This window comes from Somniosus microcephalus, chromosome 14 (genome assembly GCF_052327205.1).
Source record: "Somniosus microcephalus isolate GS21.2 chromosome 14, FLI_Smic_1.0, whole genome shotgun sequence".
NCBI classification, from domain to species: domain Eukaryota; kingdom Metazoa; phylum Chordata; class Chondrichthyes; order Squaliformes; family Somniosidae; genus Somniosus; species Somniosus microcephalus.
Window position 1 is genome coordinate 113,702,406 of NC_141000.1, and position 12,610 is coordinate 113,715,015.

At 50.0% G+C, this 12,610-nt stretch overlaps 2 protein-coding genes across 2 annotated transcripts in view; both read left to right on the forward strand.

Moving 5' to 3' along the window:
- LOC147107863 (uncharacterized) overlaps positions 1-12,610 on the forward strand; it is a 308,464-nt gene that overhangs the window by 167,194 nt on the left and 128,660 nt on the right. The window lies entirely within an intron of this gene.
- Positions 1,248-10,608, forward strand: LOC147107865 (uncharacterized). Its single transcript, XM_086007376.1, has 3 exons — positions 1,248-1,288; positions 2,166-4,106; positions 10,485-10,608. Exons 1-3 carry the CDS (start codon positions 1,248-1,250, stop codon positions 10,516-10,518), a joined length of 2,016 nt encoding a protein of 671 aa, XP_085863502.1. The 3' UTR covers positions 10,519-10,608.

Genomic DNA, 12,610 nt, shown 5'->3' on the forward strand with positions numbered 1-12,610 from the left:
AACCACACCAGCTGCCACCAACACACCAGCAGCCACAACCACACCAGCAGCCACAATCCCACCAGCAGCCACAACCACACCAGCAGCCACAACAACACCAGCAGCCACAACCACACCAGCAGCCACAACCACACCAGCAGCCACAACCACATCAGCAGCCACAACCACACCAACAGCCACAAACACACCAGCAGCTACAAAATCTCTAGCAGCCACAACCACACCAGCAGCCACAACCACACCAGCAGCCACAAACACACCAGCAGCCAGAACAACGCCAGCAGCCACAAACACTCCAGCAGCCGCAACAACACCAGAAGCCACAACCATGACTGCAGCCACAACAATCCCGGCAGCCACAACCACACCAGCAGCCACAACCACATCAGCAGCCACAACCACACCAACAGCCACAACCACACCAGCAGCCACAACAACTCCAGCAGCCACAACAACCCCAGCAGCCACAGCAAACCCAGCAGCCACAACAACACCAGCAGCCACAATCGCCCCAGCAGCCACAATCACACCAGCAGCTACAACAACTCCAGCAGCCACAACAACACCAGCAGCCACAACAACACCAGCAGCCACAACAACCCCAGCAGCCACAGCAAACCCAGCAGCCACAACAATTCTAGCAGCCACAATAACTCCAGCAGCCACAATCACTCCAGCAGCCACAACAGCACAAGCAGCCACAACCACACCAGTAGCCACAATCACTCCAGCAGCCACAACCACACCAGTAGCCACAACAATTCCAGCAGCCACAATAACTCCAGCAGGCACAACCACACCAGCAGCCACAACAACACCAGCAGCCACAACAACTCCAGCAGCCACAACCACACCGGCAGCAACAACCACACCAGTAGCCACAACCAGACCAAAAGCGACAACCATGCCAGCAGCCACAACCACTCCAGCAGCCACAACAGCACCAGCAGCCACAACAACACCAGAAGCTGCAACAACTCCAGCAGCCACAACCACACCAGCAGCAACAACCACTCCAGCAGACACAACAGCACCAGCAGCCACAACAACACCAGAAGCTGCAACCACTCCAGCAGCCACAACAACACAAGAAGCCACAACCACATCAGCAGTCACAGCCACACCAGCTGCCACAACAACACCAGCAGCCACAACAACTCCAGCATCCACAACAACAGCAGCCGCAACAACACCAGCAGCCACAACCACCCCAGAAGCCACAACAATTCCAGCAGCCACAGCAACCCATGCAGCCACAACCACACCAGCAGCCACAACCACACCAGCAGCCAGAACAATGCCAGCAGCCACAAACACTCCAGCAGCCACAACAACACCAGCAGCCACAACCGCACCAGCAGCCACAACCACACCAGCAGCCACAACCACACCAGCAGCCACAACTACAGCGGCAGCCAGAACAATGCCAGCAGCCACAAACTCTCCAGCAGCTACAACAACACCAGAAGCCACAACCACAACTGCAGCCACAACAATCCCAGCAGCTACAAAATCTCCAGCAGCCACAACCACACCAGCAGCCACAACAACTCCAGCAGCCACAACAACCCCAGCAGCCACAACAAGCCCAGCAGCCACAACAACACCAGCTGCCACAACAACCCCAGAAGCTGCAATCACTCCAGCAGCCACAACCGCCCCAGCAGCCACAACAATGCCAGCAGCCACGACAACAACAGCAGCCACAACAACTCTAGCAGCCACAACAACCCCAGCAGCCGCAACCTCACCAGCAGCCACAACCACACCAGCAGCCAGAACAATGCCAGCAGCCACAAACACTCCAGCAGCCACAACAACACCAGCAGCCACAACCACACCAGCAGCCACAACCACACCAGCAGCCAGAACAACACCAGCAGCCACAAACACTCCAGCAGCCACAACAACACCAGCAGCCACAACCACACCAGCAGCCACAACCACACCAGCAGCCACAACCACACCAGCAGCCACAACTACACCGGCAGCCAGAACAACGCCAGCAGCCACAAACTCTCCAGCAGCTACAACAACACCAGAAGCCACAACCACAACTGCAGCCACAACAATCCCAGCAGCTACAAAATCTCCAGCAGCCACAACCCCAGCAGCCACAGCAACCCCAGCAGCCACAACAACACCAGCTGACACAACAACCCCAGAAGTTGCAATCACTCCAGCAGCCACAACCGCCCCAGCAGCCACAACCACACCAGCAGCCACAATCACTCCAGCAGCCACAACAACACAAGCAGCCGCAACCACACCAGCAGCCACAATCACTCCAGCAGCCACAACCACACCAGTAGCCACAACAGTTGCAGCAGCCACAATAACTCCAGCAGCCACAATCACTCCAGCAGCCACAACAACACAAGCAGCCACAACCACACCAGTAGCCACAATCACTCCAGCAGCCACAACCACACCAGTAGCCACAACAATTCCAGCAGCCACAATAACTCCAGCAGGCACAACCACACCAGCAGCCACAACAACACCAGCAGCCACAACAACTCCAGCAGCCACAACAACTCCAGCAGCCACAACCACACCGGCAGCAACAACCACACCAGTAGCCACAACCAGACCAAAAGCGATAACCATGCCAGCAGCCACAACCACTCCAGCAGTCACAACAGCACCAGCAGCCACAACAACACCAGAAGCTGCAACAACTCCAGCAGCCACAACCACACCAGCAGCAACAACCACACCAGCAGCCACAACCACACCAAAAGCGACAACCACTCCAGCAGCCACAACAACACAAGAAGCCACAACCACATCAGCAGTCACAACAACACCAGCTGCCACAACACCAGCAGCCACAACAACTCCAGCATCCACAACAGCAGCAGCCGCAACAACACCAGCAGCCACAACCACCCCAGCAGCCACAACAATTCCAGCAGCCACAGCAACCCATGCAGCCACAACCACACCAGCAGCCACAACCACACCAGCAAGCAGAACAATGCCAGCAGCCACAAACACTCCAGCAGCCACAACAACACCAGCAGCCACAACTGCACCAGCAGCCACAACCACACCAGCAGCCACAACCACACCAGCAGCCACAACTACAGCGGCAGCCAGAACAACGGCAGCAGCCACAAACTCTCCTGCAGCTACAACAACACCAGAAGCCACAACCACAACTGCAGCCACAACAATCCCAGCAGCTACAAAATCTCCAGCAGCCACAACCACACCAGCAGCCACAACAACTCCAGCAGCCACAACAACCCCAGCAGCCACAGCAACCCCAGCAGCCACAACAACACCAGCAGCCACAGCAACCCCAGAAGCTGCAATCACTCCAGCAGCAACAACCGACCCAGCAGCCACAACCACACCAGCAGCCACAATCACTCCAGCAGCCACAACAACACCAGCAGCCACAACCACACCAACAGCCACAATCACTCCAGCAGCCACAACCACACCAGTAGCCACAACAGTTCCAGCAGCCACAAAAAATCCAGCAGCCACAACCACACCAGCAGCCACAACAACACCAGAAGCCACAACTCCAGCAGCCACAACCACACCAGCAGCCACAACCACACCAGCAGCCACAACCACACCAAAAGCGACAACCACACCAGCAGCGACAACCACTCCAGCAGCCCCAACAACACCAGAAGCCATAACCACATCAGCAGTCACAGCCACACCAGCTGCCACAACAACACCAGCAGCCACAACAACTCCAGCATCCACAAGAGCAGCCGCAACAACACCAGCAGCCACAACCACCCCAGCAGCCACAACAATTCCAGCAGCCACAACAACCCAAGCAGCCACAACCACCCCAGCAGACACAATCACACCAGCAGCCACAACAACACCAGCAGCCACAACCTCAGCAGCAGCCACCACCACAACCACTCCAGCAGCCACAACCACACCAACAGCCACAACCACACCAGCAACCACAACAACTCCAGCAGCCACAACCACATCAGCAGCCACAACAACTCCAGCAGCCACAACCACACCAGCTGCCACAACCACCACACCAACCACCTCAATCCCAACTACTACATCTACCACCACCGTTACTGCCACCACCACCGCTACCTCTCCTGCATCCTGTGGTAAGTAACTTTAATAATGTTTGCTGCAACAGCCGCATTCTATAATTACTCTCAATTAATCATAGAGCAAAGTTGGTTTGATCATGAAGATGTTTGTTTTCTCTATAACGTTCATGTTAATTTCGATCTTGTAATGCCTTTAACTTAACGACAGGTCAGTATTCTAAGGGAGGGCTACAGAGGTAACCATGATAATGGATTTTGTTTGTTACTGAACCCCAAAATTGAAATAATGCCTTAAGTTCACTCACAGATAACTGATTTTTTTTATTCGTCCCTGTGATGTGGGTGTTGCTGGCAAGGCCATCATTTATTGCCCATCCCTTGAGAAGGTGGTGGTGAGCTGCCTTCTTGAACCGCTGCAGTCCGTGTGGTGAAGATGCTCCCACAGTGCTGTTAGGGAGGGAGTTCCAGGATTTTGACCCAGCGACGATAAAGGATCGGCGATATACTTCCAAGTCAGGATGGTGTGTGACTTGGAGGGGAACTTGGAGGTGGTGGTGTTTCCATGCGCCTGCTGCCCTTGTCCTTCTAGGTGGAAGAGGTTGTGGGTTTGGGAGGTGCTGCCGAAGAAGCCTTGGCGAGTTGCTGCAGTGCATCTTGTAGATGGGACACACTGCAGCCACGGTACGCTGGAGGGAGTGAATGTTTAAAGTGGTGGATGAGGTGTCAATTAAAGGGAAAAATTGGGTTGCGCCCCCCCTAGGGGCGATAACTCAGTTGGGGCGCTACTTTTAGTGCACCCAAAAAGTTAGCACCCCCGCGGCAGTAATTGGATGATAGCGCCCCAAGCAGGAGGCGGAGAGCTACTGGAAGCGTTCCCCCCTCCCTCTTGGGGCGCTCCAGCTCAATATCGCGCCGCTACGTGCAACACTGCCATGCATGCCGGCACATCGCTCCACGGTACTGCAGGCCTCCCTCCCCTTATTAAAGTGGAGGGCCTTGCACAGCGCACACTGGAGATCTGCTAGGCCACCAGGGAGTGGGGTGCTGGCAAAAGAGCCCGGCACACAAGAGGAGTGCCGGTCTGACGGATCACGGCTGGCACCCTGCGGCAGGAGGGAAGAGGGGTCAGGTGCTGGCAGGCGGCCAGCAAAAGAAATGGCTGCCCGGCACCTCCCCTTTAAATATCGCTGCCCCGGTCGCACATACGCTCCCCTGACCTTGTCGGACATAATGTCTAGCGGTACGTCAGGGGGCATGACCCAAGTTTGTGGCTGGGGCGCGAGCCGGGTGCTGCGAATGGCGGTGATGTCATCGCCAGAGGCGCAGCGCTACCAGCTACCGCTGCCGCTAACCTCCCACTGAATTTCGCGGGAGGTGTTAGCGGCACCGCGCCCGAGTGCTCGTTGCTTTGCGATCCCTTAGCGCCCCCTCGGTGCGCTAATGGGAGGTGCAAAGCAAACGAATTTTACTCCCTGAATGTTTAAGGTGGTGGATGGGGTGCCAATCAAGCGGGCTGCTTTGACCTGGAAGGTGTCGAGCTTCTTGAGTGTTGTTGGAGCTGCACTCATCCAGGCAAGTGGAGAGTGTTTCATCACACTCCTAACTTGTGCCTTGTAGATGGTGGAACGGCGTTGAAGAGTCAGCAGGTGAGACAATGGCCACAGAATACTTGCCCCTCGGGGCGCTAACGGGTGGCGCAAAGCAACCGAATTTTTCCCCCATAGAATCTCAGAAATTTACGGCACAGAAGGAGGCCATTCAGCCCATCGAGTCCGTGCCGGCTCTCTGTAGAGCAATCCAGTCAGTCCCATTCCCCCGCTCTGTCCCCGTAGCCCTGCAAGTTTATTTCCCTCAAGTGCCCATCCAGTCTCCCCTTGAAACCATGAAGTGTCTCTGTTTTCACCACTTCCATCGGCAGCGAATTTCAGGTCATCACCACTCGCTACGTAAAAAAGTTGTTCCTCACATTCCCCTGTATCTCTTGCCCAAAACCTTAAATCTGTGTCCCCTAGTCCTTGTACCATCAACTAGTGGAAACAGCCTTTCCACACCTAGCCTATCCAAACCCGTCATAATCTTGTACACCTCTATCAAACCTCCTTTGCTCTAATGAAAACAAATTCAGCTTCTCCAACCTGTCCTTGTAGCTAAGATCCCTCATTCCCGGAACCATTCTGGTAAATCTCCTCTGCACCCTCTCAAGGGCCTTCACATCCTTCCTAAAGTGTGGTGACCAGAACTGGATGCAATACTCCAGTTGTGGCCTAACCAGCGCTTTATAAAGGTTCAGCATAACTTCTCTACTTTTGTACTCAATACCTCTATTTATGAAGCCCAAGATCCCATATGCTTTGTTAACCACACTCTCAATATATCCTGCCACCTTCAGGGACCTATGCACATTAACTCCCAGGTCCCTCTGTCCCTGCACACTCTTTAAAACTGCACCATTAAGTGTATATTGCCTCTCCCTGTTCCTCCTGCCAAAATGCATCACCTCACACTTCTCTGTATTAAATTCCATCTGCCACTTGTCTGCCCATTCTGCTAGCCTTTCTATGTCCTGTTGCAGTCGATTGGTATCATCATCACTCTTTGCCACACCCACAAGTTTGGTGTCATCGGCACATTTAGAAATTCTACTCTCTATTCCAATATCCAGGTCATTTATATATATTAAAAAAAGCAATGGCCTAGCACTGACCCTTGGGGAACACCACTGTCAACCATCCTCCAGTCTGAAAAACAGCCATTTACCACAACTCACGGTTTTCTGTCCCTAAGCCAATTCCTTATCCAAGCTGCCACTGACCCACCATGAGCCTCAATTTTGTTAACCAGCCTTCTATGTGATACTTTGTCAAACGCCTTCCGTAAATTCATGTCGACAACATTCCCTTCATCAATCCTCTCTGTTACTTCATCAAATAATGCAATTAGATTAGTCAAACACGATCTGCCTTTTACAAATCCATGTTGGCTCTCTTTAATTAGCTTAAACCTCTCCAAGTGCCCGTTAATTTTTTCCTTGATTATTGTTTCTAAAACTTTACCCACCACTGATGTTAAACTGACCGGCCTGTAGTTACTAGGATTGTCCTTGCACCCTTTCTTGAACAATGGTTTCACATTTGTCACTTTCCAATCCTCAGGCACCTCCCCCGCATCTAGGGAAGATTGGAAAATTATGGCAAGCCCTTCCGCTATCTCCTCCCCCAATTCCCTTAGCAACCTGGGATGCAAGCCATCTGGACCAGGCGACTTGTGCACTTTAAGCATACCCAGCCTTTCTAGTACATCCTGTGTATCAATTTTCACCCCTTCGATTGCTTCTACTTTTTCCACTTCTACCGATATTTTGTCAGCATCCACCTCCTTAGTAAACACCGATACAAAGTACTCGTTGAGTATTCTAGCCTTGCCCTGCGCCTCTAAGCATATATCACCTTCTTTGTCTCTAAAAGGTCCCACCCCGCCTCTTACTAACCTTACTGTTTACATGCTGGTAGAAGATGTTTGGGTTCCTTTTTATGTTAACCGCCATTCTACTCTCATATTCTCTCTTTGCCAATCTTATTTTCATCTTCAAATCCCCTCTCAACTTAATGGCCCTGAAATTAGGATTGGGAGCTTGCCGCGTGTGCAAGCCCCCGATGTTCACTTACCCGGCGCGCTGACATTTTAATTCTGGCCCGCATTGCATTTCCTCTCACTGGCCCACTTGAGGTCCTGCCGTGCTGTGCGTGCGTGACCCAACGGCGTACTTAGTGCGATGAGCCGGCTGGGATCACGTGAGCACAGGGCAACCAATGGGAGGTTGCAAAAGTTCATTCATGAGTTTGACAGCAAGAGCTGTCAAACTCATGAAAACTCCTGGCCCCAAAACACTACTTAAACCTGAAAGAAAATTAAAAAAAACATTGCACTACTTAAATGAACCATAAAGAACTCTGAAAAACTATTTTAAACAATAATTTTAAAATTTGAAAAAAAAATTATATAAAAAATCGGGGCTAAAACTAAACTTACCTTACTGTAAATTCTTTAAAAATAACAAACCTGTGGAAAAAAAAATTCTCAATTGTATAATAGACCACTTACCTGTAAAACTAAGTACTTACGTGTGGTTTTTCAATGCGTAAATACCGGAGGCCTTTACACACGCACAACTCTCTAAAAATAGAGGAAATCCAAGTCGCACGCGCTGCCCGATACCGCGCACGCGTTCAGCCTCTTAACCCCTTGGGTCAGAGGACAGGAAATGCCGGTTTTCAGCGCATGCGCTGTGCATGCTGAAAACCGGCAATTCCTCCGGGCACACGCGTGAGTACCCCGTCCTTACTCACGCGTTGTGCCCGGAATTACTGGGCCATTGTATTTGGTCTAGTTCTCCCTTGAAGAATTCACCTGACATGCATCATACACACTTTTTAAATATTTCATCATCTTCTTTATTTCCCTCGTCAGCCCTTGCTTTGGTTCCCTTACCTTTCCCTCTTGTTGGAATGTACCTAGCCTGTACTTGGAACATCTCCTCCTTAAAGAGCTCCCATTGTTCCATTACAGATTTTTTCTGTAAGTCTTTGATTCCATTTTACTCTGGCTAGATCCTCCTTTCGCATCCCATTGAAGTTAGCCCTATTCCAGTTTTGAAGTTCCACTCTAGATTGTTCCTTGCTCCTCTCCATTGCTAATCTAAATCTTATGATACGATGATCACTTGTACCCAAGTGTTCTCCCACAGACACTTGGTCGACCTGGCCCACCTCATTCCCCAGCACCAGATCCAGCAATGCCTCCTTCCTAGTTAGGCCAAGAACATACTGGTCAAGGAAATTCTCCTGAACACATTTCAGCAATTCCTCTCCCTCATTTCTCTTTACCCTAGCATTATCCCAATCGATATTTGGGTAATTAAAGTCCCCCAATATCACCACACTCTGGGGGAAAAATTGGGTTGAGCCCCCTTTGGGGTGCTAACTTCGCAGCGCCCCGAAAAAGAAAGCGCCCCCACACCCGAAATTCACTGGTAGTGCCCCAAGAGGGAGGCAATGCGCTACTGGAAGCGCCCTGCCTCCCTCTTGGGGTGCTGCGGCATGTCGCGCCACATTACTGCAGGCCTTCCTCCCCTTATTAAAGGGGAGGGGTCTAGCGCAGCGTGACCTGGGGGCCCAGCTGGGCCGCCAGGGATCGGAGTGTCAGCAAAAGAGCCCAGCACTCAAGAGAAGTGCCGGGCTCACGGAGCGCAGCCAGCACTCCGTGGTGGGGCTGCACAGAGAGCCAGGGACGACAAAGCGGGCAGGTGCTGACAACAAAAATGACCGGCCGGCATCTTCCCTTTAATTAGCACTGCCCCGGCTGCAGTTAGGCTCCCCTGACCCTGTTGGACATAGCGTCTGACGGTAAGTCTGGGGGCGCTACCGAAGATCGCAGCTGGGGCGCGAGCAGGGCGCTGCACATGGCGATAATGTAACCGCTGGCCGCGCAGCGCCGCGGGGCGCTAACCGTTACCGCTGCCACTGACCTCCCACTGAATTTCGCAGGAGGCGTTAGCGGCGTCGCGCCCAGGCGCTAGTTGCTTTGCGCCCCATTAGTGCCCTCTTAGGGTGGTAATTAGAGGCACAAATCAACCAAATTTTCCCCCTATAGCTCTTGCATATCTCTGCAATTCCCCTGCAGATTTACTCCTCCACCTCCCTCTCACTATTTGGAGGCCTATAGGATACCCCCAATAGCGTGATCATACCCTTTTTGCTCCTCAACTCTAACCAAATGAATTCTGTCCTTGTCCCCTCAAGAACATCCTCCCTTTACAACACTCAATGTCTTCCTTAATCAGCACTGCCACCCCACCTCCCATTTTTCCTTCCCTATCTTTTCTGAACACCTTGTACCCTTGAATATTAAGTGCCCAGCCCTCACCATTTCTAAGCCATGTTTCTGTTATTGCCACATCATATTGCCACACAGCTAATTTTGCTTGTAGCTCACCAACCTTATTCATCACACTTTGTGCATTTATGTACATGCATTCTAAACCCATTTTTGAATTTTTCGTAGTCTTTCTTAGTCTGCTCCTATCTAATATGGTACTACTACTGCCCCTAGTACTATCTTCTCCAGTACTATCCAACACACTCTTTTATGCACCTTATTCCTCTTTTCTACTCCTATATGCTGGTGCCCATCCCCCTGCCAAACTAGTTTAAACCCTCCCCAACAGCACTAGCAAACCTCCCCGCGAAATCTTTCTGTGCACAATAATGGCTGCCACATTTGCCTACATAGCAACAGTCACTGTACTCAAAAGTAATGTGAAGCTATTTATATGTTCCTTCAGGATGTGTTAAGGTGCTGAATAAATGCAAATCTCTCTTTTAAAGTAAGACATCAACAGATGCTCGCTATTAAACAAATGTTATTCCTTTTCAGCACCAGTGAGGTTCATTCGTATGAATCTTATTAAAGTGAAAAGTAAAGAAATTTCAGTTTCCTGGGACACTAACAATGTAATCACCCAGGCTCATTATGAAGTCACTTTATTCAAGGCTGATATTAATTTGACTACATTTACAACTGCTAAGAAAACTGCAGTATTCAGTCAACTGATACCTGACATTGAATATCGAGTTTTTGTGTTGGTGGTAACTTGCAATCAACAGCAGTCAATACAAAGAACAATCAAGACACGTAAGTATTTAGAGATAGCGCTTGAATAACAAAACATGGCTACTGTTCCTGGTTTATCCCTGCCAAACATCAGCGTCTGTGAAAAAAGAGGACTTGCCATTGGTTCAGACAGATTATTCTAGCCGTTCTCTATTTTTTGATGCTACTGCAGTCTGTGCTTCTTTTCCTCTGTTCCTGCTCTGTAGACCATTCTACATACTCCTCCTCCCCCTTTCAGCCTCACTCTATTGGAAATCAATGCTCATTGGACCATTCCTTAGTCTGACATTCCTTGCTAAGATTTCAAAAGTGTGGAGCTTCCATATCTATCTCAGTTCTCCTTTCATTCTAGTTTTCAAGCTTTCAAATCCCAGGTTGAGTGGTATCAACTTATTATTTGCAAAAGCAAAATACTGCGGATGCTGGAAATCTGAAATAAAAACAGAAAATGCTGGAAGTACTCAGCAAGTCAGGCAGCATCTGTGGAGAGAGAAAGGTTGATGACCTTTCATACCTGCTGAGTTTTTTGAGCATTTTCTGTTTTCAAAACCAACTTATTATTCTTCATCTGCCTCATCTTCTCTCCTACTTTTTTCAAGGTGTGGAGATGCCGGTGTTGGACTGGGGTGGACAAATGTAAGAAGTCACACAACACCAGGTTATAGTCCAACAGTTTTATTTGAAATCACAAGCTTTCGGAGCGCTGCTCCTTCGTCAGGTGAAGTGGAGAGATGCATAAAGACACAGCTTATATAGTCAGAGAATAATGCCAGATGTTTACAGGTAATCTTTCTAACTGCCCTTTATCACACCTCGGCAGAGAGATAATCACAGCAATCAAAGGTGTGAATGGTGTCCAAACAGGTCAGTCAGGAAAACATTACATCAAAGAACAATGAGGTGGGGTCACAAGGGATCAAATGTTGCAGATGCTGGGGTCTGTATGAAAAACAAAAAACAGACAAAAAAACATTTTTTTTGCTGGAAATCACAGCAGGTCCGGCCGCACCTGTGTAGAGAGAACAAGCCAATGACGACTCGAGTCTGGATGACCCTACGTCAGGTGGGGTTACATGTAGCGTGACATGAACCTAAGATACCGGTTGAGGCCGTCCTCATGAGTGCGGAACTTGGCTATCAGTTTCTGCTCTACGATTTTGCGTTGTCGTGTGTCTCGAAGGCCGCCTTGGAGAATGCTTACCCGAGACCTGTTTGGACACCATTCACACCTTTGATTGCTGTGATTATCTCTCTGCCGAGGTGTGATAAAGGGCAGTTAGAAAGATTACCTGTAACCATCTGGCATTATTCTCTGACTATATAAGCTGTGTCTTTATGCATCTCTCCACTTCACCTGACGAAGGAGCAGCGCTCTGAAAGCTTGTGATTTCAAATAGAACTGTTGGACTATAACCTGGTGTTGTGTGACTTCTTACTTTTTTCAACATTGCTGATGTTCTACACGAGGAGGCTTGATCCTCCACCTGTCATTTATAAAGCAGATCTTCCACATTCATTCAGACTGCACTTGCTTGTGAGCTTTGAGAAGCGATTAAGGCCATTTGCGGTTTGGCTGGATGATATCACATTATGCTGTCTTTGATGAACAACTGACATTAGTTTTGCATTAAAAATGGAAACATTTGTTGCAAAAAAACGAATGTCAAGCCAGCTGATGTATGATAATCAAGTTAGTATTACTGCCCACATAGCTACAACCTCCTTTGCCACAGATGAACATAAGAACATAAGAATTAGGAGCAGGAGTAGGCCATTCGGCCCTTCGAGCCTGCTCCGCCATTCAATAAGATCATGGCTGATCTTCTACCTCATCTCCACTTTCCTGCACTATCCCCATATCCCTTGATTCCCTTAATATCCAAAAATCT

Excerpts from the sequence above, each read along its gene's own strand:
- LOC147107865 (XM_086007376.1), top strand. The coding sequence starts at position 1,248 with ATGCAGCCACAACCACACCAGCAGCCACAACCACACCAGCA. Across the intron at positions 1,289-2,165 it reads CAGCCACAACCACACCAGCA|AAGTTGCAATCACTCCAGCA; the intron begins GCCAGAACAATG and ends CAACAACCCCAG. Across the intron at positions 4,107-10,484 it reads TACCTCTCCTGCATCCTGTG|CACCAGTGAGGTTCATTCGT; the intron begins GTAAGTAACTTT and ends ATTCCTTTTCAG.